This window comes from Calypte anna, chromosome 26, assembly GCF_003957555.1.
Source record: "Calypte anna isolate BGI_N300 chromosome 26, bCalAnn1_v1.p, whole genome shotgun sequence".
Taxonomy (NCBI): Eukaryota; Metazoa; Chordata; class Aves; order Apodiformes; family Trochilidae; genus Calypte; species Calypte anna.
Genome location: NC_044271.1, coordinates 1,658,969 through 1,679,488, shown reverse-complemented (window position 1 = coordinate 1,679,488; position 20,520 = coordinate 1,658,969). Strand labels below are relative to the sequence as shown.

Genomic DNA, 20,520 nt, shown 5'->3' with positions numbered 1-20,520 from the left:
AAGGGACTGGAGCACAGACCCTATGAGGAGAGGCTGAGGGAGCTGGGGGTGTTGAGGCTGGAGAAGAGGAGGCTCAGGGGAGACCTCATCACTCTCTGCAACTCCCTGAAAGGAGGTTGGAGCCAGGGGGGGGTTGGGCTCTTTTCCCAGGCAACTCTCAGCAAGACAAGAGGGCAGGGTCTCAAGTTGTGCCAGGGGAGGTTTAGGTTGGAGATGAGAAAGAATTTCTTTCTGGAGAGGGTGATCAGGCATTGGAATGGGCTGCCCAGGGAAGTAGTGGATTCTCCGTGTCTGGAGATCTTTCTAAAGAGCCTGGATGTGGCACTGAGTGCCATGGGCTGGGAACCACGGGGGGAGTGGATCAAGGGTTGGACTTGATGAGCTCTGAGGTCCCTTCCAACCCAGCCAATTCTGAGATTCTATGATTTCTCTTTTTCTTTCCTCTGTACCCCTTCGGTGGGTCTCCAGGTGGCAGTTGTTGAGTTTCCCCCCTCCTCGAGACCACCAAGGGCATTTCAGCCCCTCAGGTGTTTGCTCTGCAGCTCTCCTGGGTGCCCCTAGGGCCCCCCCAACCCCCCGCAGCTTTGGGTGCGGGATGTTCCCCGGTGTGACTCCCGCATCCGTGACCTCTCCCCGCTCAGCCCCTCCCCACACAAAGCTCTCCTTTCTCCGGCCTTTCCAGAGGGGGTTTGGGCAGCGCCGGGAGTGTTTGCAGCAGGGAAGGAATGCCCGCCCCTCCAGCCGGGCTGAACCGAACCGGACCGGACCTGGACGGGCCAGCCCAGCGGGGCTTTCTGCAGATGCCCCCGGGAACAGCGCTCGGGTTCTGCTTTGGGGTATTTGGACTCCCCGGTTCTCCAGTGACCGAAGCTCCCGTCTGCCGGATACCCCCCCCCTCCCCTCCCGCCTGCACCGAGCGCTGCGGACACCGGGGGGAGCTGCAGCCCCGCGGACGGGCGGCGGGCACCCAGCCCCCCCCTCAACTCCATTCTCGGGGTGTACCGGGTGCGAGGGTCCCGCTGGGGGGAGCTGCGGGGCGGGGCGGGGTGTGAGACCCCCCCGGGCACCCCTCGGCTCTGAGAGCGGGGAAAGTCGGTTTGTAAAAGGCTGATGAGGTCCTAAGGAGGGATGGAGGGATTGGAGAGATGGAGGGATGGGGGGATGGAGGGAATGGGGAAAGGGGGGATTGGGGGGATGAAGGGATGGGGGGGGCTGGGGGGATGCAGGGATGGGGGGGATGCAGGGATGGGGGGGATGCAGGGATGGAGGGAATGGGGGGATGCAGGGATGGAGGGAAGGGGGGGCTGGGGGGATGCAGGGATGGAGGGAAGGGGGGATTGGGGGGGATGCAGGGATGGGGGGGGATGGGGGTTGGGGGGATGCAGGGATGGGGGGGATGCAGGGATTGGGGGATGCAGGGATGGGGGTGTGTCCGTCCCTCGCATCCATGTGTCAGGCAGAACCCTCCTGTCTCTTTCCCCAGCACTGCTCGATCTCCTCGAAGCCCCCCCCGCACCCTCTCCGTGGTTTCCCCGGGTTCGAGGCTCCGGTGGCACCGGGAGGGGAGGTCCGGGGGACCCCGCCCCCGCCGGAAGTGACGCACCAATCACGGCCGCCCGCTCCCTCTGCCGCGAACAAAAGGGATTTTCAGTGCTGGCCCCGCCCCCCCGCCCCGGCTCCACTTTCTGATTGGCTGACGCCGCCACCACCGCCCGGCCCACGCCCTCGCCCCGCCTCCCCGGTGGCGGATTGGGCCACGGCCTCTGGCGGCGGCGCCTCTGATTGGGCGGCAGCGCTGTCCATCAGCAGGATCGCGCCGAGGGGCGGGGCTACCGGATGGGGCGCGGAGCGGTGCGGTAGCGGCGGGGCCGGGGCTGGGTCCGGGATCGGCGCCAGGGCCAGGGCCAGGTCGGTGCTGGGGGGAGCGCGGCCCCGGGGCGGCGGAGGGGCCCGGCCTTGCCTTGTCCTGCCCTGTCCTGCTCCGCTCCTCTCCGCTCCGTTCCGTTCCGTGCGGCCGGGCCCGCTCCGCCCTGGCGCTGTCCCGGCGGGTGGGCCGCGGCAGGTGCGGGGCGGGGGGCGCGGAGAGAGGCGGTGGCGGGGCCGCGCAGAGCCGAGCCCGGCTGCGGGCGGGGGGGCGGCAGCGACCTGGGCGGTAGGAGGGTGGGGAGGGCGGTACCGGGATAGGGTGGGGGGGTTCGGAGGTCGGGGGGGCGGTACCGGGAGCTGCCCGGGCCCGGCGGGTGGGCGCTGCGCAGGGGCGACGGGAGCGAAGCGGCTGCGGAGCCCGGCCCGGGTCCTGGCGGAGCTCTGGGGGCTCGGCTCGGGGGTTCCCTTTGTTCCCCGCCGTGTCCTGGGCCGTGGCGGAGGCCCCGGGATGCCGGTACCGGTGTTCTGGTGGTGGGCGGGCTGGAGGAGCCCCTGATGCAGGGTTTGTCCCCTGCGGAGCGCAGTCCCGTTCCGTGTTCTCCCGGTACCGGCTGCACCATCACAGCCCCTGTGCCTGTCTGAGCTTTTGTCACATAAAGATCCCGGTAATTGTGTCCGCGACTCCGGTACCGGTGTGTCACGGCGGGTCCTGCAGGAGCTGATCCGGGGGTACAGGTGGGGAGGAATTTGGTGCCTTGGGGCGGCTGAGGAAAGGAGAGGAAATTCCCTCTCTGCTTCCGAGGAAAAGGGAACAATGAGCCGGGTTCCTCTCTGCTTACGGAGCATCTTGAGGCTTCCCCTTGCCTCGGGTCTGCAGCTGATGGGAGCAGCTCTGCAGGGGTTCTGGTGTCTCCTCTGAGGGTTTCATACCCACCCTGGCAGGACTCAGAGTGTGAAGAGCTGGCGTGCTCCAGAAGCTTATCTCTGAGTTCCCGAGGTGCCACATGCCACAGATAACTTGCCCGGGTTTGTTAGCTGGCACTGCTGTGTGTTCAGTTACGTTGCTCTTGGTAGTTATTTGCTGTTAAAACTGGGAAATAAGTTTCAAAAGGAGAAGTTCTGTCTCTCCTAGGGTTGCTGTGGGGCTGCTGAGGAGACTGTGCTGGTCCAGAGCACAGCTAAAAAGCAGTTTACATTTGGGCAAGCAGCACGTAATTATCTTTGTTTACACTCTGAACTCTTGCTTGTTGCCCCAAACTGGTGGTATCTCTCTGACTCAGGGAAAATATTTATTCCACCAGACCAAATAATGAGGTTCTTGTGGTTTCTGAGCTGGGGGATCTCACTGGTCAGGATATTTCACTGAATGCAGATGGCTGATGTGCCTTGGGTGTTTCTAGAGCTTTTTTTTTTTTCTTTTTTTCTGCTGTGAAACTCTACCTCTTGGCTGAAGTGTTGGGCATGGTGGGTTGGGTTGGGTTCCCAGCTGGCAGGACAGAGCTGCTTGGCAGGGGGGGAACAGAGCTGGGTGATTGAATAGGGTTGGCATGAGCTTTTCTTAAAAAGTGGGACAAGGGCAGAGATGGGGACATGTCACTGGAAAGCAGCCCTGGAAAGGTCAGTTCAGGAGCCTGTGATGCTGGAGAGCCTGGAAGGGATTGGGATTTGGGTAGGGGAGGAGAAGCTTGGGTAGGTGCTCATTAGATACCAGCCCTTTGATCTGGAGGTGTTTCTTGTTGCTATAAAATAATCACGTAAAGCAAACACAGCTTTTATCCATTTCTCAGCTCCCTGGTACTGAGTGGCCCTAACAGGGAGTGCTTGGGGTTGGTACAGAGTCAGCAGAATGTAAATGTTGGTACAAAGGGTGCTCTGCTGCATCAGAAACTGGGGGGATCACTCAGGGAGCAGCAGGAGGAAGAGGAGGAGGAAGAGGAGGAGGAGGATGCAGGCAGGGGAGCTGAGGTTGGGCCATTCCTGTCTGTGCTGTTACCTGCTGCTGAGTGACAGCTCTGCAGAGCTGGCTCCTGCTCTTGATTTCTCTGTTTGTACCTGGACAAGGCTGTTCATGTTGAGCTGATTAAAGGCTGTAGCTGCAGAGGCACGCTCAGCACAGCCTGGGTTGTGTCTGTACCTCTGTACAAGTCACAATGGGGCTGTTCAGGGTACAGAACAGACACCATCACTGCCCAGCCTGACAGCTCCCGAGGACCCAGCTGCAGCTGGTTGCTGTCCTCACTTGTAGAGTTTACTCTTTGGTAGCTGGTGGGGAGATGCTGCTGCTCCTTCCCTTGACATCTCTTTTTAAGAGGAAAGCACAGACACAGTCACATTGAAAATCTGCATTCAGAATCTGTTGCTGCAGGGGAATGGAGTGAGAGGGTGTGTGTTTTGTTCTGAGATCTCAAAGAAAACCTCTCCTTTGTAGTTCTGCCTTAAAAATGCCCCAAAAGTAATATAACTTGGTGAGTATCTGACAAAAAAAGGTGGATTTCTGGTTTCTCTTGCTGCATGAAGGCTCCCTGCTCCTCTGTGTGAGCAGAACTTTCTGTTCCCTGCAACTGGAAAACTGCTTTGGCACAAACAAGACAGAACTTGAATTTGTGCATAATTCTCCAAGGCACAGTTATGCAAATGAGTTGTAAAGCAGCAGTGACTTCAGAAAAATTACAGTTCAGCTGAATGTTTTAGCTGCACTAATTAACCCTTCCCACTTACCAGTGGAGTGGAGTTTGATGCTCTGAGTAGCTGCTGGGTCCTGATACCAAGAGAGGCAAAAGTCTGGGGAGAGTCCCTTGGGTTGTAGCACAAAGGCTGGGATTGTTGTCATCAGGTGTGTTTGCATCAGAGGGCAGGGTTGAGTCTGTGAAGTGATCACTTGTTTGTTAGCAACAGAATGTCACAAGGAGGCTTCTTGTTAGGAAATGTCACAGCATGGGCAAAGATGGGGGGTGGGGGGTGAAGCTTTTTGTGTGTGCAGATGGATCTTATGGGCAGTAAAATTGTGTTTAATAAATGACAGTGATGTTGGAACAGTTTGAAAGAGGAGTAATTAAATGTGGGTTTTCTAACATTGATTTCTGTAAAGTGCTTTGGGCCCGTTCCATCAGCACTGGCACAGGATGGCATCCCTAGGACACTGAAACTGTGAAGTTTGGGTAGGTGGCCTGGCTTGGACCACACTCATCTCAGCTCTTCAGTCTTTCTTTCAGTCATCTTCCCAGCTGTGAGCTCCAGATGTGTGATTTACAGTAGTGTGGCTTTTAAATATCCGTGGGTTTCCCTCTCCTGTTAACTTTGGCTGCTTCCTGGTGGATGTTGTGCTGCTGGGTCAGTCCCAGCACCAGCTGGGTGTGCATCTGTTTGTGACCCCTTGGGAATGGGTGAAAAATCCATCTTCTGCAGCAGGACTTGGAAGCTGAAGAGAAAATGTTCTCCTTGTGTATTCCCCCTGCCTGGGGGAGGGGGGGGGAGAGGGAAATGGGAACTGAATTCAAAGGGAGATTGTGTCACAGCTTGGGAGACTGATCTTAACAGACAAAGAAAGACTTAGTAAACTCTGTTCCATTTTTTTTCAGTTTTTCAGGATGAATCTGGAAAAACTCAGCAAGCCGGAACTCCTGACGCTGTTCAGCATTCTTGAGGGAGAATTAGAAGCAAGAGATCTTGTCATAGAAGCATTAAAGGTATGTTGGAAGTACCATGATAAGAGACAAAAATGACAGCAGGAGTACTGTAGGTTCTGCAGAGTGCTTGCATCCCAGATGAAGTTCAGAGGCAGATGATTTATTAGTGGTTCAGAATCCCATCTTCATATCAGCAGTATTAGATAATAAATGCTGGATATCATTCTCTGTCTTGGCTTTTATTACTGAAAGCTGGCTGCAAGAAGCATTTCAGTGTTGAAGTACAGTGTTGTGCATGTGCTTTCATCCTTTCTGATAAAGAACCATGTGTTTCTGCTGTCATGAGGAACGTAAAAGGTCTGTCAGGCTCCCTTTGTTGGTTTTACCCTCCTTTAGTAAGGAAGACTCCTTAAAGCAGAACTCTTCTTGCCAGGAGAGATCACAGATGAGTCTTTTCCTGAGGATAGCATCACACTAAGAAAATCATCCCTGGCTCTGTGCTGTACTAAGCCACTGTAAGCTGGCACTGCTGCTGGGAGCACCTGAGTGCTCCTTGTTTTCTCCCTTTGCTGGCACAGGGTTCATTTTTCCTTGCTGTGGAGCAGAGAGCAGCTAAAACTAACCCAGCCCAGCAGTTCATCTCAAACCCTGTCAGTGCAGCTGGAGCTGAAGTGGTGTCAGCTCCATGCTGCTGCTGCTGCCCCTGCTCAGGCAGTGGGAGCTGTGGTGCTCTGTGTGTGGCCTCTTTGCTGCATGAATGTTGAATCCAGAAAATATTTCAGATGTGTGAAGTCCCCCTGCAATGCTGCTGCTTTTTGGAGGATGCTCAGTTGGCAGTCAGCCTCAGCATGGTAGAAAAAAAAAAAAAAGAATAGCAGTATAAATGATGGAAAGGGTCATTTTTTGAAGAAATGAGTTGTGACAGGGCTGAATATTGAAGGCTTTTTCAAGCTGACCTGTCACTGCTCATAATGTTTAAACTTTCAGCTATTGCAGCAGAGGAATGGCAGCTCACAGGTCTGAGCACTGCAGGGATGTGTTTTTCCAGCAACAGCTTAATTCCAAGTACAAATGGTTTTTGGGGAGGAGGACAGAGGGAGATCCTCCTGCAAAACAGTCAGGATGTCAATCTGTTTGTTGTTAGTTGGGTTTGCATTTAAACAGTTGATTTATTTTATGTCCTTGCCCTTTCAGAAGTGTTGATCAGATGGGAGCCTTGGCTCCTCCTTGGGGACAGACTTACAAACTTGTCCAGGGATCAGTCTGCTAATTCCCTACCAAAACCAGCACCACTTTGGGACTGCAGTGTGAAACAGGTGTAATGGATCATGGAGAAACTGATGGGAAGGAATGCAGCAGCTCTGTTCCAGAGGCTTTTTAATTCTGTTCCTTCCAGTAGCATAAAGCAATTATCTCTTCTGTTGAAATTTAACCTGCAGCTCCCTCTTGTTTGAGGAGATTCATGTAGGCAGGAAAGCCTGGGGCATGATCTGTGAGGTCCTTGTGATGGAGAAGAAATTAAATTAAATTGTAACCTATACTTGGTCATCATGAAGTATGAAATACTGAGCTAATCAAAGGTTAGTGCTGCTTTTCCCTCCTCTGTACAGGTTCATCCTGAGAGGTTGAGGAGAGCTGAGGGTGGCAGGAAAGGGCAGGTCTCCAGCTAGGCTGGTACCGACCCAAAGCTGCAGCTCGGGTCTGGCTTCCTGCTGGCTGCAGTGCCCTTTTCATATGTGAAAGGAGAAAAAGTCATGTAACAGCTTAATCTGGTGGCTGGACACAGCTTCTGAAGCAGAAAAGTCCTAAAAGTGAAGAGTAGTGGTGTTATCTCCAGCAGCTGGGTCAGACACCCAGATGTCAGTGGTTAAAAGTCAGAGGTTTATCAGCCTATTTACTTCCCATCTAGTAAGAAAAATGTGTTTCCCCCATGGGCTAATTTCACTTCTAATTCAGATTTAAATGCTTCTGAACTCACTGGATGTTGGAGGCAGATCCTTTGATACATTATAGGAAAGCACAAGCACTTGCAGAGAGAAATATTACCTTAATTTGTGAACTTGTAATTTAGTTATAGTGCAGCCTGCAATAACTGATAGTCCTGCATGCTCAGAGGGAAGCATTTAGCATCTGGCATTTAGCAGAGAGAATCCATGCGTGCAGATGACAAAGCCTAAAATAGTTTCCCTCTCTCTCCCTTCTGCTCTCAGGCCACTTGGTGCCTGGTGCTGGCTCCGTTTCTCACCCTGCCCACATCAGCCTCTGAGCCTGGCTTTGCAGAAACTGCTTGGTTTATTTCCTCCTTCCCTCTCCTCCTTTTTTTTCCCTCCCTGCCCAGATCTCTGCCCTTCTTCCCCTGCCATGCTTTGGGTTCCCCTGCACCCCAGGCAGCATCACTCCCAGGGCTGAGTCTCTGCTGCTCAGCTTTGGGTTATAAAGAGCAGTTCTTGGGTCACCTCTAGTCCCTGCCCCTCCCAGAGAGCAGCTTGCCCGTGCTGACTTCTCCTTCACTGTATTTTTTCTGTGGTTAATTTGACTCCTGAGCAGTGGGGGTTTGGGACCATCACCCCCTCTGCCTTTGCAGTGGGTCAGGGCCTGGCTCCTGCTGCCCAGCTAAGGTGGCAATGTTACTTAGATTCAAGCTCAAGATACCAATATAAAGGATTAAGTGAAGAAATTTACTGTATTCAAAATATCCTTTTCCAGTCCTTTGGCTTCTTTCCTTTATTTTAAAACTTCCTTGGAAAAAAAAATTAAAAAAAAACCAAAACTTTTTTGCCTTGAAAATAGCTTCCTGCCCACTGTAGGAATCTCAAATGTTCTCCTCAAAACAGACCTTGAGTCTCACTTCTTATTGTGCTCCTTTTCCTGTGCTTGTAATGATATTTAAATCATCCAGAAGAGGAGATGCTATCAGGGAGTTGTGTAACACCAGGGGAAGGATTGGATCTGGGAGCCACAGGTGAGGAGCACACGTGCTGGCAGCAGCTCAGTGTTTGGATGTGTCTGTGTTAGAGCACTTTGTGCCCTGCCCTCTGTTCTTTAATTTTCCATACCTTAGCAGTGAAGTTCTGTTTACTTTTAGAAAACAGGAAACAGGCTCCTGGCTTATTGCTTGGTGTTACTCAGGCCTGGGGCAGTTTGCTGTGGTAATGACTGGTGGTGCTTTGCTTCTGAGTTCAGTGATTCACTCTAGAAAGCAATATTCATGCACTGCAAATTAAAGTGCTTGTTTGTCAGTGGATTTAGAAGTTGAGCTCATGGTGCAGCTTCAAAAGCCAGAAGTCTACCTCTTGCTTAAATAACAATAATAAAAAAAAAAAGTTCAGTAATATAAAACCTTGCTGCAGATGCTGGTAAATCTTTCACAGCTGGGACAAAACGAGCTTTTGCATCACTCCAGAAGCAGCCTGGATCTAGCAGTGTTCCCAGGAGTGCTGTCCTGCTGGAATGCAGGCTTTTCCTAACACCTTCCCTCCAGTTTGGGGAGCCCATTGCCTGTTTCTTGCTTGCAGCAGCCCTGTTTGCCAGTACCTGTAAAACACCATTTCTCTGCCCCTTCTCAGCAGCCAGGTAGGTGCTGGGTGAGGAGCTCTGAGGCTGGGATGGCTCCAGCTCTGGGTGCAGTTGGGTTCCCTGGTTTGGCAGCCCCCAAAGTGCAGTCCCTGGGCTCTGTCCCCAGGGTGCTGGGAGCTCTGCACCCCCAGGCTCTGCACCAAGAGCTCCCAGGGACACAGGTTGTGGTTTGGTGCTGTTTGGTGTTTCCCAAGGAAACATCCTAGGTTTCTGGAAGGTGACAGCAGGTTTTCTGTGGGCAGAAGCTGGGCAGCTCCTGTTGGTCTGGTTTGCTCACTTGATGTAATGAGGGCAATTAAGGCAGGAGCTGTGCTTGGGTGATGGGTGTAGGGCTGGAGCTGAAGGCAGGCTCAGGATCCCACTCCAGCACTTTGACATTTATTTCTGTGCAAAGCAAGTGGTCCCCACCCCCATTTCCCTTCTCTCTGTCAGTGACCTCAGCTTGTCTTTATTCCCAGTATCTGTGTCTGGGGAGAAAAGCAAATAAGGAAGTTCAAGGCAGCAAGAAGCTATTTAAAGATTATGCCACTCTCTGCACTCCTCAGAGGAGGAACTTCTGAGCAAATGATTACTGGAGAACTACAGAGGCTGTAGCTACAGGTGATCGTTTGCCTTGTGCTGAGAGTTCAAACCTAAACTCTAAAATGACAGGCAAGAGTAATATCCTACTTTGTGTCCAGAAAAATACTTGAAACAAGTCTTGGAAACTCCCTGTTTGATGTTCCAGTTAAACAAGTTGTAAAGATTAATGAAGACAGAGAGAAAATGCTGTCTCATAAACAAGGTTACAGTAAAAGGAAATCTTTTGTAAAACAGAAACTTACACAAATAGATTATGGGAAACACTCATCCCAAACAGTGTAGAAATCCCCGGGGGAAACAGTTGCTTTTCCCTGACAAAGTGGAGCCTTGGCTGTGCAGGAAACCTCTCTTCCCTTGTGTCAGATACTGCTTCTGCTCCATAAAATCAGAATTATTTCTTTTCAGGCAGACTGGCAGTAATCAGTGACCCCAACTCAAGCTGCAAGCCAGCCCATTTCAAGTGGTACCCTCTCTGCTTCTGCCTAATTCTCCTGATTGTCAGGGGATTTGGGTTTTTAAGAGTTGTTGATGTCTGTAGCTGCTTCCTTTTTTTTCTGAGAGGAGCCCAAGCTGAAATGTTCTCTTTTTTCCTGTTGGGGGAGGGCAACTGAATAGTCTTCAGAAAGTGCTGAATTGTCCATTTAGTTGCTGTTAGTGTTCAGATATTTGGCATGGAAAGTCACAAGTGAGCATATTTGAGATAATACAGGTGGAGGTACTAAATTAGCAGATCTTCTAATTGCAGAAGATTGCATCTTATTTCGAAGCACAGTTGATGTTGTTGGAAGTGCCTATGTCATCCCTGGCTTTCCAGGTTAAATTCTCCACTCTTAAGTTAACAGTGCTTTTTGCAACCTTATTTCTGCATCACTGAAGCTTGGTTTCCAGTGGATTTATGGCTTTAATAGGTTTTACCAAGATCTAGGTTGATTTTTCCACTTTGGGCTCACTAATAGATTATTTCCCTTCCAACATCAAATTGCTTCTCTTTTGAAAGTTGAAGAAAAAAAGAAAATCTGAACTGTTGGAGATGTTTCTGGTGACCTCCAGCAACAGAAACTGCACCAAAGAGGAGCACAGGCCACGGGAGATGTCACCCCTCTGTGTGATGGCACTCTTAGTTCCATCAGCCCTGTCCCTGTCACCTTGGTGGCAGAGCTGAAAATCCATATTTGCATTTCCAGGTGGATGGTGGCCCAAATACCAAAGCACTGGATTTGTTTTCCCTAAACTAGATGTGGTCAGTGAAGGGTGACCTGTTTAGGACTTCTCCTCGTCTAGACAACTTTAATTAAATGTTTCTGCTCTGCTGGCTACCAAAGAGGAATAGCTGGACCTCAGAAAACTATTCATGTTGTGATAGTCTCATCTGTTTGTCATGCCACTTCAGGACAATATTTAATTGCTCAAGTAGTGAGGAAGAACTTCTTGTTCTTTCCCAGGCAGGAACTAAACCACCCCACAAATCCAGCTGAGCTCAGAGCCTGGTGCAGAAGGAACAGAGGGGAAAACCTGGATTTTGTGACCTTTAGTATGCACAAGAGATCAGAGGGTGTGGGTATCACCTTGATCTGCTTTTATTGGAGAGACCTTGCCCAGACATCAGGGTTTCCAATGTCCCTGTTTGTTTCTGTCCTCGTGAGGGGTTTGTCCCATGAGCTGTGGCTGCTGGGACCACCACCAGCAGCTCCTCTGTCGGTATCCCAAATTGTATTTATGGGGTTTTAATGCCTGAGTCAAGAAGAAATTCCCTACACACTTCCAGTGAGCTTTGGTTGAGTCATCTTTATAAATTTTTCAGAATAATTGAAGAGTCTCTGACCCTCACAATAAAAAAAAAAAAAACAAGCCTGTGGTTTTTCCTGTGATTCATTAAACTGGGGCAGCTCATTATCCCAGGCCACCCTCCCATTTCCAGGGCTGATCTTTTCCTTCCTCTTCTTTTTTTTTTTTATTTTTGTAAAGGTAGAACAATATCTTCAGCTCTGATCAAAGGTGTTCACTGTTCCTGGTGGATATGAGGGTTAAAGAGAGAGGGGTGTTTGTTAGTGTGACCTTTACTGCAAGGGTTAAAATCCACCTCCAGAGCAGTATCATGGGACAGATGTCTCCAGTTGGGTTTGGTCACTGGGGATATATGGAAAGAAAGTATTTTGGGTTTAGTCTTTTGTGCCAGTTGAAGGAAGGGGCTGTTGGTGTCCTAACAAACACATTTCCAGCTGGAATGGCTGATTCTGGGTGTTGTAACAGTGAAGCTTAGGACGTGTGAGCTCCTTTAATTCTTACATGTCAGCAAAAGAAAACTAATCATTCCTGTCTTGCTTCTTACAAAACCAAACCTTGTTTAGTCTGGATGAGAATATAAAGGATTTTATTAGCAATTTACGGATTTATAGGCTACTGCAAGAATAAAACTTTAATTGCTCAACATGAAATTCTTTGGTGGTGACATCGTCAGGACAGCCACACAACTGCTCTTTGACTGAAACAACAGTAAATGATTAAATCTCTGGTTGAACAAGGATTGGTGCTTAACCTCCTTCCCTTCTGCAAGTTGTGGAACATCACTCATGGGCACAGGTGGCTGTGGGACAAGGATGTCCCACATCCTGCCCCTATAGGATTTCTGCCCCTATACTCAGCCCTGGTGAGGCCACACCTCGAGTCCTGTGTCCAGTTCTGGGCCCCCCAGTTCAGGAAGGAGATTGAGGTGCTGGAGCAGGTCCAAAGGAGGCAACTGGGCTGGTGAAGGGACTTGAGCACAGACCCTATGAGGAGAGGCTGAGGGAGCTGGGGGTGTTGAGGCTGGAGAAGAGGAGGCTCAGGGGAGACCTCATCACTCTCTGCAACTCCCTGAAAGGAGGTTGGAGCCAGGGGGGGGTTGGGCTCTTTTCCCAGGCAACTCTCAGCAAGACAAGAGGGCAGGGTCTCAAGTTGTGCCAGGGGAGGTTTAGGTTGGAGATGAGAAAGAATTTCTTTCTGGAGAGGGTGACCAGGCATTGGAATGGGCTGCCCAGGGAAGTAGTGGATTCTCCGTGTCTGGAGATCTTTCCAAAGAGCCTGGATGTGGCACTGAGTGCCATGGGCTGGGAACCACGGTGGGAGTGGATCAAGGGTTGGACTTGATGAGCTCTGAGCTCCCTTCCAGCCCAGCCAATTCTGTGATTCTATGATGTTGGAGTGAAGGTACTGTGGGGATGCTCTGTCTTTAAGGAAGACTTCCCTTGGTTTCAGGTTTGTTTGGGGCCACTTGGTTAAAAGCTCTTGTGCCACTGGAGGGACAGGGAAATGAATCCAGCTCGTTTTCTGTCAAGAATATTGAAATGCACATTTGTTTCCTGTGTTGCAGGCCCAGCACAGAGACACCTTCCTTGAGGAACGCTATGGGAAGTACAACATCAGTGACCCATTAATGGCTTTGCAGAGAGATTTTGAGACCCTGAAAGAGGTCAACCATGGTGAAAAGCAGCCAGTGTGCTCCAATCCCTTATCTATTTTGAAAGTGGTGATGAAACATTGCAAGAATATGCAGGAAAGAATGTTATCCCAGCTAGCTGCTGCAGAAAGCAGGCACAGAAAGGTAAGTTTTGCTGCCAGTAATCTGTGCAGAACTTAGTAGGTGTGTTTTGGTAATACATTAACTTCAGCAAAAACACTTAAATGCTTTGAGTTTTGGTAGCTGAAAGGGCTTTGCACCTTTGTTTAAACTTCTCACTCCATACAATTCAGATGTTAAGTGTATTTGAAATCTGTGCAAGGTGTTTTTTGTTAGGACATGTAAAAAGGAAACTAGGTTTTTCACAGCTGGGAGGTATAGTGCTTACTGAAATGTGAGAGAGGATTTCTGGGGGATGGAATTCTCAGCAGGCAGATCGTGTTCTCAGTGGTTGTTGAAGAGCTGGTGCAGTCACCTGCATCACAGCACTGTGTCTGCCTCTTCACATGCTTCTTTTACATCCTAAAAAATAATTGGGGTTTTTGTTTTCACTTGAGTCAGATTGAGGAGCTGCTAAATTCATGGTGAGCATGTGCTGGGAGAGCCCAGGGTTTTGGTGGTGAGGCACACCAGAGTCTCTTGGGAAGTTTGTATTCTGTCTTTTTTTGTTGAGTTAATAGAATTTCAATTATTCATGTAATTCAGTGTTAAAGCTGAAGGAGCTCCTTAACTGGGTCCTTATGGCAAGCAGTTTCATTTCAAGAGCTCATCTTGTTCTTAAGTGGAAGAACAAATTAATGTTCTTTAAAATAAACCTCACACTGCAGTGCTCAGATTCCCTGCAGGAAACTGGAGGTGAAGCCTGCAGGCAGACTGCCTCTGGGAGCCTGGTGAGGATGCTCCTGTTGTGGCTGTTGGTGTCCCTGTCCCCTGGGTGGGATTCATACTCATGGTCCTGCTGGGAAGTTCTGCAGAGGGCTCTGTGCAGCCAGGGCTGGGTGGTGTGAGCTGCATTCTGGAGCAGAACGTGCAGTCCAGCTGTTCAATAACAGAACCAAGAGACCTCAGTCTGAGATTTTCCCCATTTCTTTTGCAAGCTGACTCCAAATGATGGTGAGGTATGATGACAACTTGGCCAAAAGCTGCTTTTATGAGGGTTTTTTTTTTTTAAGTTGAGCTGGGATGTCTGAGGGGTTGGGCTGCAAAGGTTCAGTAGGAGCCTCCAGCTCTTTGAGGGCTTTCTGATGTCTGAGGGGTTGCTCCCTGGTGTTGTTGGGCTTTGGGCTCTGACCTGTGCCTGGGCATCAGTCAAAGCATTGATGATGGGTTTTTTTGTGGCAGGTGATCCTGGACCTGGAGGAGGAAAGGCAACGTCATGCCCAGGACACAGCAGAGGGGGACGATGTCACCTACATGCTGGAGAAGGAGAGGGAGAGGCTGACCCAGCAGGTACAGCTCCAACCCTTGGGAATCCCAACTCTTCCTGGGGAACTCGTCCAGCACCTCCGCTGGGACCTCCCTGCTGCGAGGCACTCCCAAGCTTTTGTCACCTGAAAATGGAAAACAGCCTTAATTTTTCAGGGTGTTTTGGTAGCTGAGCTGTGCTGGAAGCTATTAATAGGCAATTGAACACTTTGAAATCCTACTTCAGCCTGAAATCTGAGAAGTTCTTGAAGACACTTACAAATGATAGGGCTCTCTGGTACTCAAAATTCAGAGTAAGTCGTGAAAGGTCTCCTGGGGGCTTATCCAGAGAAGATGATAAATATTTAAGCTCCTGTTTTCTGTCACTCAAGCACTGTAGACTTTATTAAACATACATAACACATCAGCATTTTAAAGTCTAAATGCCTTTAAAAGGGAAACCAACAAAGTAGTCAGTGAGGTGGAAGAAAGCTGTGCTCAGGTTTCCTGTTCAATCAGCACAGCAGACCCAGTGTGGATCTCATTAAAGGGCAGTTGAATTTCATACGTGACACAACTGCTAGCAAGTAATAATAATTCTTAATACATGCAGCCTGAGTTACAGGAGAATGTCCTGCAGAAGCTGGGGCAAGAGCCTCTTTTGTAGCCATTGCCATCTTTTCCTGGGGAATTTCTCCAGAATATGTAATACTCTGCTCCCTTCTGGGGTCTTGTACTTCATTTACTTTCAGGAGACTTTATGGTTCCCTCACAGTCTTTTCTGTCCTTATCTTCCAGTTGGAGTTTGAAAAATCCCAAGTAAAGAAGTTTGAAAAAGAACAGAAGAAGCTGTCGAGCCAGCTGGAGGAGGAAAGGGCACGGCACAAGCAACTCTCTTCCATGCTTGTGGTGGAGTGTAAGAAAGCCACTGCCAAAGCAGCTGAGGAGGGGCAGAAGACAGCAGAACTGAGCTTGAAATTGGAAAAAGAGAAGAGTAAGGTGAGTAAACTGGAAGAGGAGTTGGCATCCAAAAGGAAGAGGGGCTTACAGATGGAAGCACAAGTAGAAAAGCAGCTCTCAGAGTTTGACATCGAAAGAGAACAGCTGAAAGCCAAGCTGAACAGAGAAGAAAACCGTACAAAAGCACTCAAAGAAGAGGTGGAATGTCTGAAGAAAGCCCTGAAAGAGCTGGAAGCTCCTACTGAACCTTTGCAGCCCAACCCCTCGGTGATGTCCAGGGGCGTTACCACTGAGAGCCCCCTGGTCAAGTCTGTGTCTTGCCAGACTGAGTGTCTGCAGGCAGACCGAGCAGGTCCCACCAGCACAAGCAAAGCTGTCCCCAGCCCTGCCACACCTCCTCATGCCTATGCAAAATCCAATGGTCACTGTGACACAGATGGGCAGGTGGGCAGCGAGCCCCCAGCAGAGCACCAAGCCCAGAAGGAGAAATCTGCTGGTGCAGCCCCAGAAAACACAGTAGAGAATGGAAGTTCTCCTGTCAGAACAGAGTCCCCCGTGCATCTGATGTCCCAGCTCCCTCCCAGTGGGGTCTCCCTGTCCCCCAGCAGCACAGCTGCCTCCTCTCTGACACCTTCTCCCTGCTCCTCACCCGTTCTGAGCAGACGCCTGGCAGGAGCCCCAGCCAGCAGCCCTGGTTACCAATCCTCCTACCAGGTGGGCATCAACCAACGTTTCCATGCAGCTCGGCACAAGTTCCAGTCTCAAGCTGAACAGGACCATCAGTCGAGTGGTCTGCAGAGCCCACCCTCCCGGGATCTGTCTCCCACTCTGGCAGACAACTCTGCTGCCAAGCAGCTGGCCCGAAACACGGTCACACAGGTCCTGTCCAGGTTCACCAGCCAGCAGGGACCCATTAAGCCTGTCTCCCCTAACAGCTCACCTTTTGGCACAGACTATCGAAATCTGGCAACTGCTGTGAGCCCCAAAAACGAGTCTGGTCACTCCCCAGGCCCTGGTAAGGTTTCCAGTCCCATCAGCCCATTGTCTCCTGGAATTAAGTCACCAACCATTCCTAGAGCAGAACGAGGGAACCCTCCACCCATTCCTCCAAAGAAACCTGGCCTGGCACAGTCCCCTGCTGCCTCTGCCCCACTCACCAAAACCTCTTCCCCAGCACCCTCCCTGGGTGCCCCCCTGGACGTGGCAAGCAGCTGCTCCCCCAGCACCCTGGTGTCCAATGGCAAAGACCTGGAGATCCTCCTGCCCTCCAGCAGCTAGTGTCCAGGGAATGGGGATGTGACATTCCACGGCTTAGCACCTGCAGCTAAGACACTGTTTTTCCACTCCATGTTATTTATTTCCATAGTAGCAGATTCTGTCTGTATAAAGCATTTAGTATATTTTTTTTTTTTCCTTTTTTGATAGGTAGGGAAATATTTTTGTTTATGGAGAAACCTTAACTACAGCTATACAGCAGCCTCAAAATGTCTCGTGGCATCAGTCAAATGGTTAGAGATAACAAGAACCATAATCATGTGGTGGGACCTAACTCTAAATCTCTAATGGGACTGAAATGCTACTTTTAAATTATGCAGAAATAACTTTTGCAGACTTTTTACTCCAGATGAACATTTTACTAAAAGTGCCTGAACTAAGCCTGAACTGCAGTATGAATGTGATTCTCTGAGAAGGGTGAGGAGGGGACCATCTAGCTGCAGAAACAAACTCTTCTCTGAGTCCTGAATGTTGAAACCAACACTGGTTTTCTTGCTGATTATTCCCATTTGCTACAGTACCTTAGCAAATGTGCCACAGATTCTCTGAGGTGAGCACCAGACTGATGCAGCCAGGTTCTCCTTGTCCCTCAGGACATGGTCCTGGCTGTTTGAGGAAGCACACACCAGTCTCTGGGTGTAAATTTTAGCTGCAATACAGTCCAGATGACTTTTCTTTCTGTGTAGCTCTTTCTGCTCATCCTGCAGAGATGTCTGTGTGCTTTAAATGGTTCATCTCTGGTTTCTGGTGTGGCACCTTGAATTTTCAAGCTCTTCAAGCAGTCTACTGTTGTGTGTAGAACTTCTGAGAAAAAGATCTTGCTATTACTTGACAAAGATCTCGCTATTACTTGAAAAAAAAATCTCTAGTCCATATGATACAGGTTGTTTTTTTTGCTAGAGTAACATGGAATCTTCTACTACAAACAAAAGCAATAATTTTGTTTCTAATCTGTATGGGTTGCCTCTGGCTGACCTGGGTTTTACTCACAGTTAGCTATGGGAACTTGTTGGCTTTCCTTGGCTACCAATAAGGAACCAAATCACAAATCATGTGTGATTGATTAGGAGTATATGTGTGAGGAGTTTCACATGTATGTATGCTAAATACACAATGTGTTAAGAAAATCTCTGTTCTGCCTAATATGAAGAAAATGTAGGAATTCATGGAGATTAAAAAAAAAATCACTTAGTGAGGAGTTGCCTAAGTTTGAGGCAAGTAATGTGTGTGAAAAACAAGTTTGGCCCAAGAAGGGAGAAGCATCTGATTGCTGCTTCATCTTGGGTGCTGGATGTGAGCTGATCCTGAGCTGGGAAATAGCACTTTCTGCTCATCAACAGCATCACAGTGACACCCAGCAGGGCTTCCCACTGCCACAGACTTTCTCTGTTTCCCATTTTTCAATATTTAATTAGACAAAACACACCCACCTTTGCTGTAGGAAAGATCCCCAGGGAGCTGGGAGGATGCACTACTGTCCCTGACCCCAGAGCCCTCGTGCTGCTTGGACGTGGCTGTTGTGCCCCTGTTCTTCCTTCCCACAGCCAGGGCAGCTCCAGAACCTTTGTACAGACCAGAACCAGGGCTTTGTACAGACCAGAACCAGGGCTTTGTACAGACCATTTGGTAGCCTGGTAACTTGTGGTGTGCTGGGCTGCTGTTGCCACCCTATGGGACAGGCTGTGTGCTGCCAGCAGGGAGCCAGAGGCAGCCTAGAGATGAGTGGGCAGTGACTCCTTTAGAAGCACATCTGTGACTTTTTTAAGTATCCACAGCAGATATTTTTCCTCTTGATGAGAGTAATTGTAGAAACGGATGGGCAGATGGATTTTGGCCCATGTATCACTTCTGATTCAAAAGTGAGGCTTTTGTATACACTGCTTTAATGTGTTTCTTTGCTTTTACATTAATCTAAATGGTATTATCCCCTTTCTTTATCAATAGCTCTAGAGAGAGAGAGATACTATGATGAAGTCTATTAGGAAATGCACTGAGTACTGTTTCTTCTAAAATATAATATGGGAAAGGGTATGCAAAAGAATGTATTTTTGCTAGTAGCCTATCTTCTGAGAGAGAGACTAAGCACAAGATATTAAAATGGATCCAACTAATCCAGTAAGACATTTAGAGTTAGTATTTAACTGTTGATGTAGATTCTGTGTGGAAGCAACTAAATATTTCTTCTATAACTCACATCTGTTAGAAGCAGACGTTGTTGCAGAGTTTGTCACTGGCTAATGGAGTATAATGAAGTGCAGAGTATATACACTAGTATTAATTCGTTAACACTTGTAAATTTGTAAAGCCAAATGTACCAAGCTGAAGTCTTTAATCATTTTTATAGCTGATGGCATTAAACGTGTTAAACATTCATATTATCAATAAAGGATTTTATTTTTAAGATGTGCAAATTGCTTAGAAAGGTGTTTGGAGTTGAAATGGTGTGATGGGGCAGGTGGGGGGCTGTGTTTGCCTGGAGACCAAAGCTCTGGTGCTCTGAAGTGTCAGAAGAAAGCAGATTTTTCAGAAGAAAGCAGATTTCTTGGGAGCACAATAGATAATGAGCAATTGTGTCTGGCTGCACTCTGAGCATCTCCCTGTCCCCCTGTCCCTGCTGTCCCCTGAGGGTCTTGGTGGCAGCAGGAGGATGACACAGACTCTGCCATGGGAATTTCCTCAGCAGGGTCAGCACTCCTCTGCCTCGGAGGAGCACAGCTCAGTTCCAGCACAGGACCCTCTGAGGATGTCCTGGCCCAGCAAAGGCACCAAGTCCCCTTTGGGATGCAGCACATCCCTGCAACCATCTCTCCTGCCGGGAGGGCTGGGGGCTGCTGCAGGACACGACACCTCAGCTGTTTGTCTCCCTGCTCCATCCCGCAGTGCTGACCTGATTTTCTTATCTGCACATCGGCCCAGTCGAACCGGTTTTGCAGCAGCAGCTTGGGAAGCAGCTCCTTGTTGGAGGAGCGTCCCGGCAGCGGTACCTCCCCCAGCCCGGGACCATCGCTGGCGCCGAGGTGAGGAGCCCTGCCCGGGCAGGGAGGGGACCTGGTGGGTGTCTGGGCCACAGCCCTGGTGGCTTTTTATAACAGCAGAGGCGGAAGGGCCTTGCCCAAGGCTGGAATGCCTGCAAACCCTTCCCGAGAGCTCGGTAGGACACGCGGTGCTGCACACAGCAAGCGTGGGTGCTGATCCCAGCTGGGGGGAGGATCAATCCCTCCATCCTTCTCCTCTCCCAGCCTCTCTCTCTGGGCAGGAGGGTGGATCCTCTGGACCCAAGGCTTTCTTCTATTCATCCCCCTAACTCGCTCCCAGGAGCGTGGCTGGATGGGTGCCCTGGCCGGGGGGAGCAGAGGTGCTGGGGGGGTTGCTGACACCTCGGTATCAAACCAACCCATCCCAATGGAATGGGCCCAGGGTGCACCAGGGGAGGTTCAGATTGGATATTAAGAAAAACTTCTGTAGTGAAAGAGTGGTGAAGCTTGGGAATGGGTCCCCAGGGAGGTGGTGGAGTCACTGACCATGGGGGTATTCAAAACCAGGGTAGATTTGGTGCTTTGGGGGGGGATTTAATGGTTACAGGGGTGTAGGACTGGCGGTTGGACTTCATGATCAGGAAGGTCCTTTACAACCTGTGATCCTGTGATTCTGTTCTGTGATTCCCTTCATCCAGCTCATCTGAGGGACCCGTGCACCATGATCCCTGCACCCGGGGAGAACTGCACCCCCTGATCCCAGCCCATCGACACCCACCCCGGTGGCAATGGAGAGGTGATGAGGGACAGCAGCCCCGGA

The 20,520-nt window shown here is 49.9% G+C and overlaps 1 protein-coding gene across 2 annotated transcripts; it reads left to right on the top strand.

Annotated features, from left to right (window-relative positions):
* The first annotated feature begins 1,842 nt into the window (after window positions 1-1,842).
* CTTNBP2NL (CTTNBP2 N-terminal like) lies at window positions 1,843-19,132 on the top strand. Of its 2 annotated transcripts, none has more exons than XM_030465604.1 (5): window positions 1,843-1,908; window positions 5,445-5,552; window positions 13,000-13,230; window positions 14,428-14,535; window positions 15,289-19,132. In XM_030465604.1, exons 2-5 carry the CDS (start codon window positions 5,454-5,456, stop codon window positions 16,726-16,728), a joined length of 1,878 nt encoding a protein of 625 aa, XP_030321464.1. In that variant the 5' UTR covers window positions 1,843-1,908; window positions 5,445-5,453; the 3' UTR covers window positions 16,729-19,132. The 2 variants fall into 2 exon arrangements, with proteins under 2 accessions (XP_030321464.1, XP_030321465.1); XM_030465605.1 differs by lacking the exon at window positions 1,843-1,908 and adding an exon at window positions 2,015-2,062.
* Window positions 19,133-20,520: the final 1,388 nt, after the last annotated feature.

What these genes read in the sequence shown, in the direction of transcription:
- CTTNBP2NL (XM_030465604.1), top strand. Translation starts at nt 5,454, where the DNA reads ATGAATCTGGAAAAACTCAGCAAGCCGGAACTCCTGACGCTGTTCAGC. An exon ending in CAGAAAGCAGGCACAGAAAG is followed by an intron (nt 13,231 to 14,427) that starts GTAAGTTTTGCT and finishes TTTTTGTGGCAG; the next exon opens with GTGATCCTGGACCTGGAGGA. An exon ending in GGGAGAGGCTGACCCAGCAG is followed by an intron (nt 14,536 to 15,288) that starts GTACAGCTCCAA and finishes CTTATCTTCCAG; the next exon opens with TTGGAGTTTGAAAAATCCCA.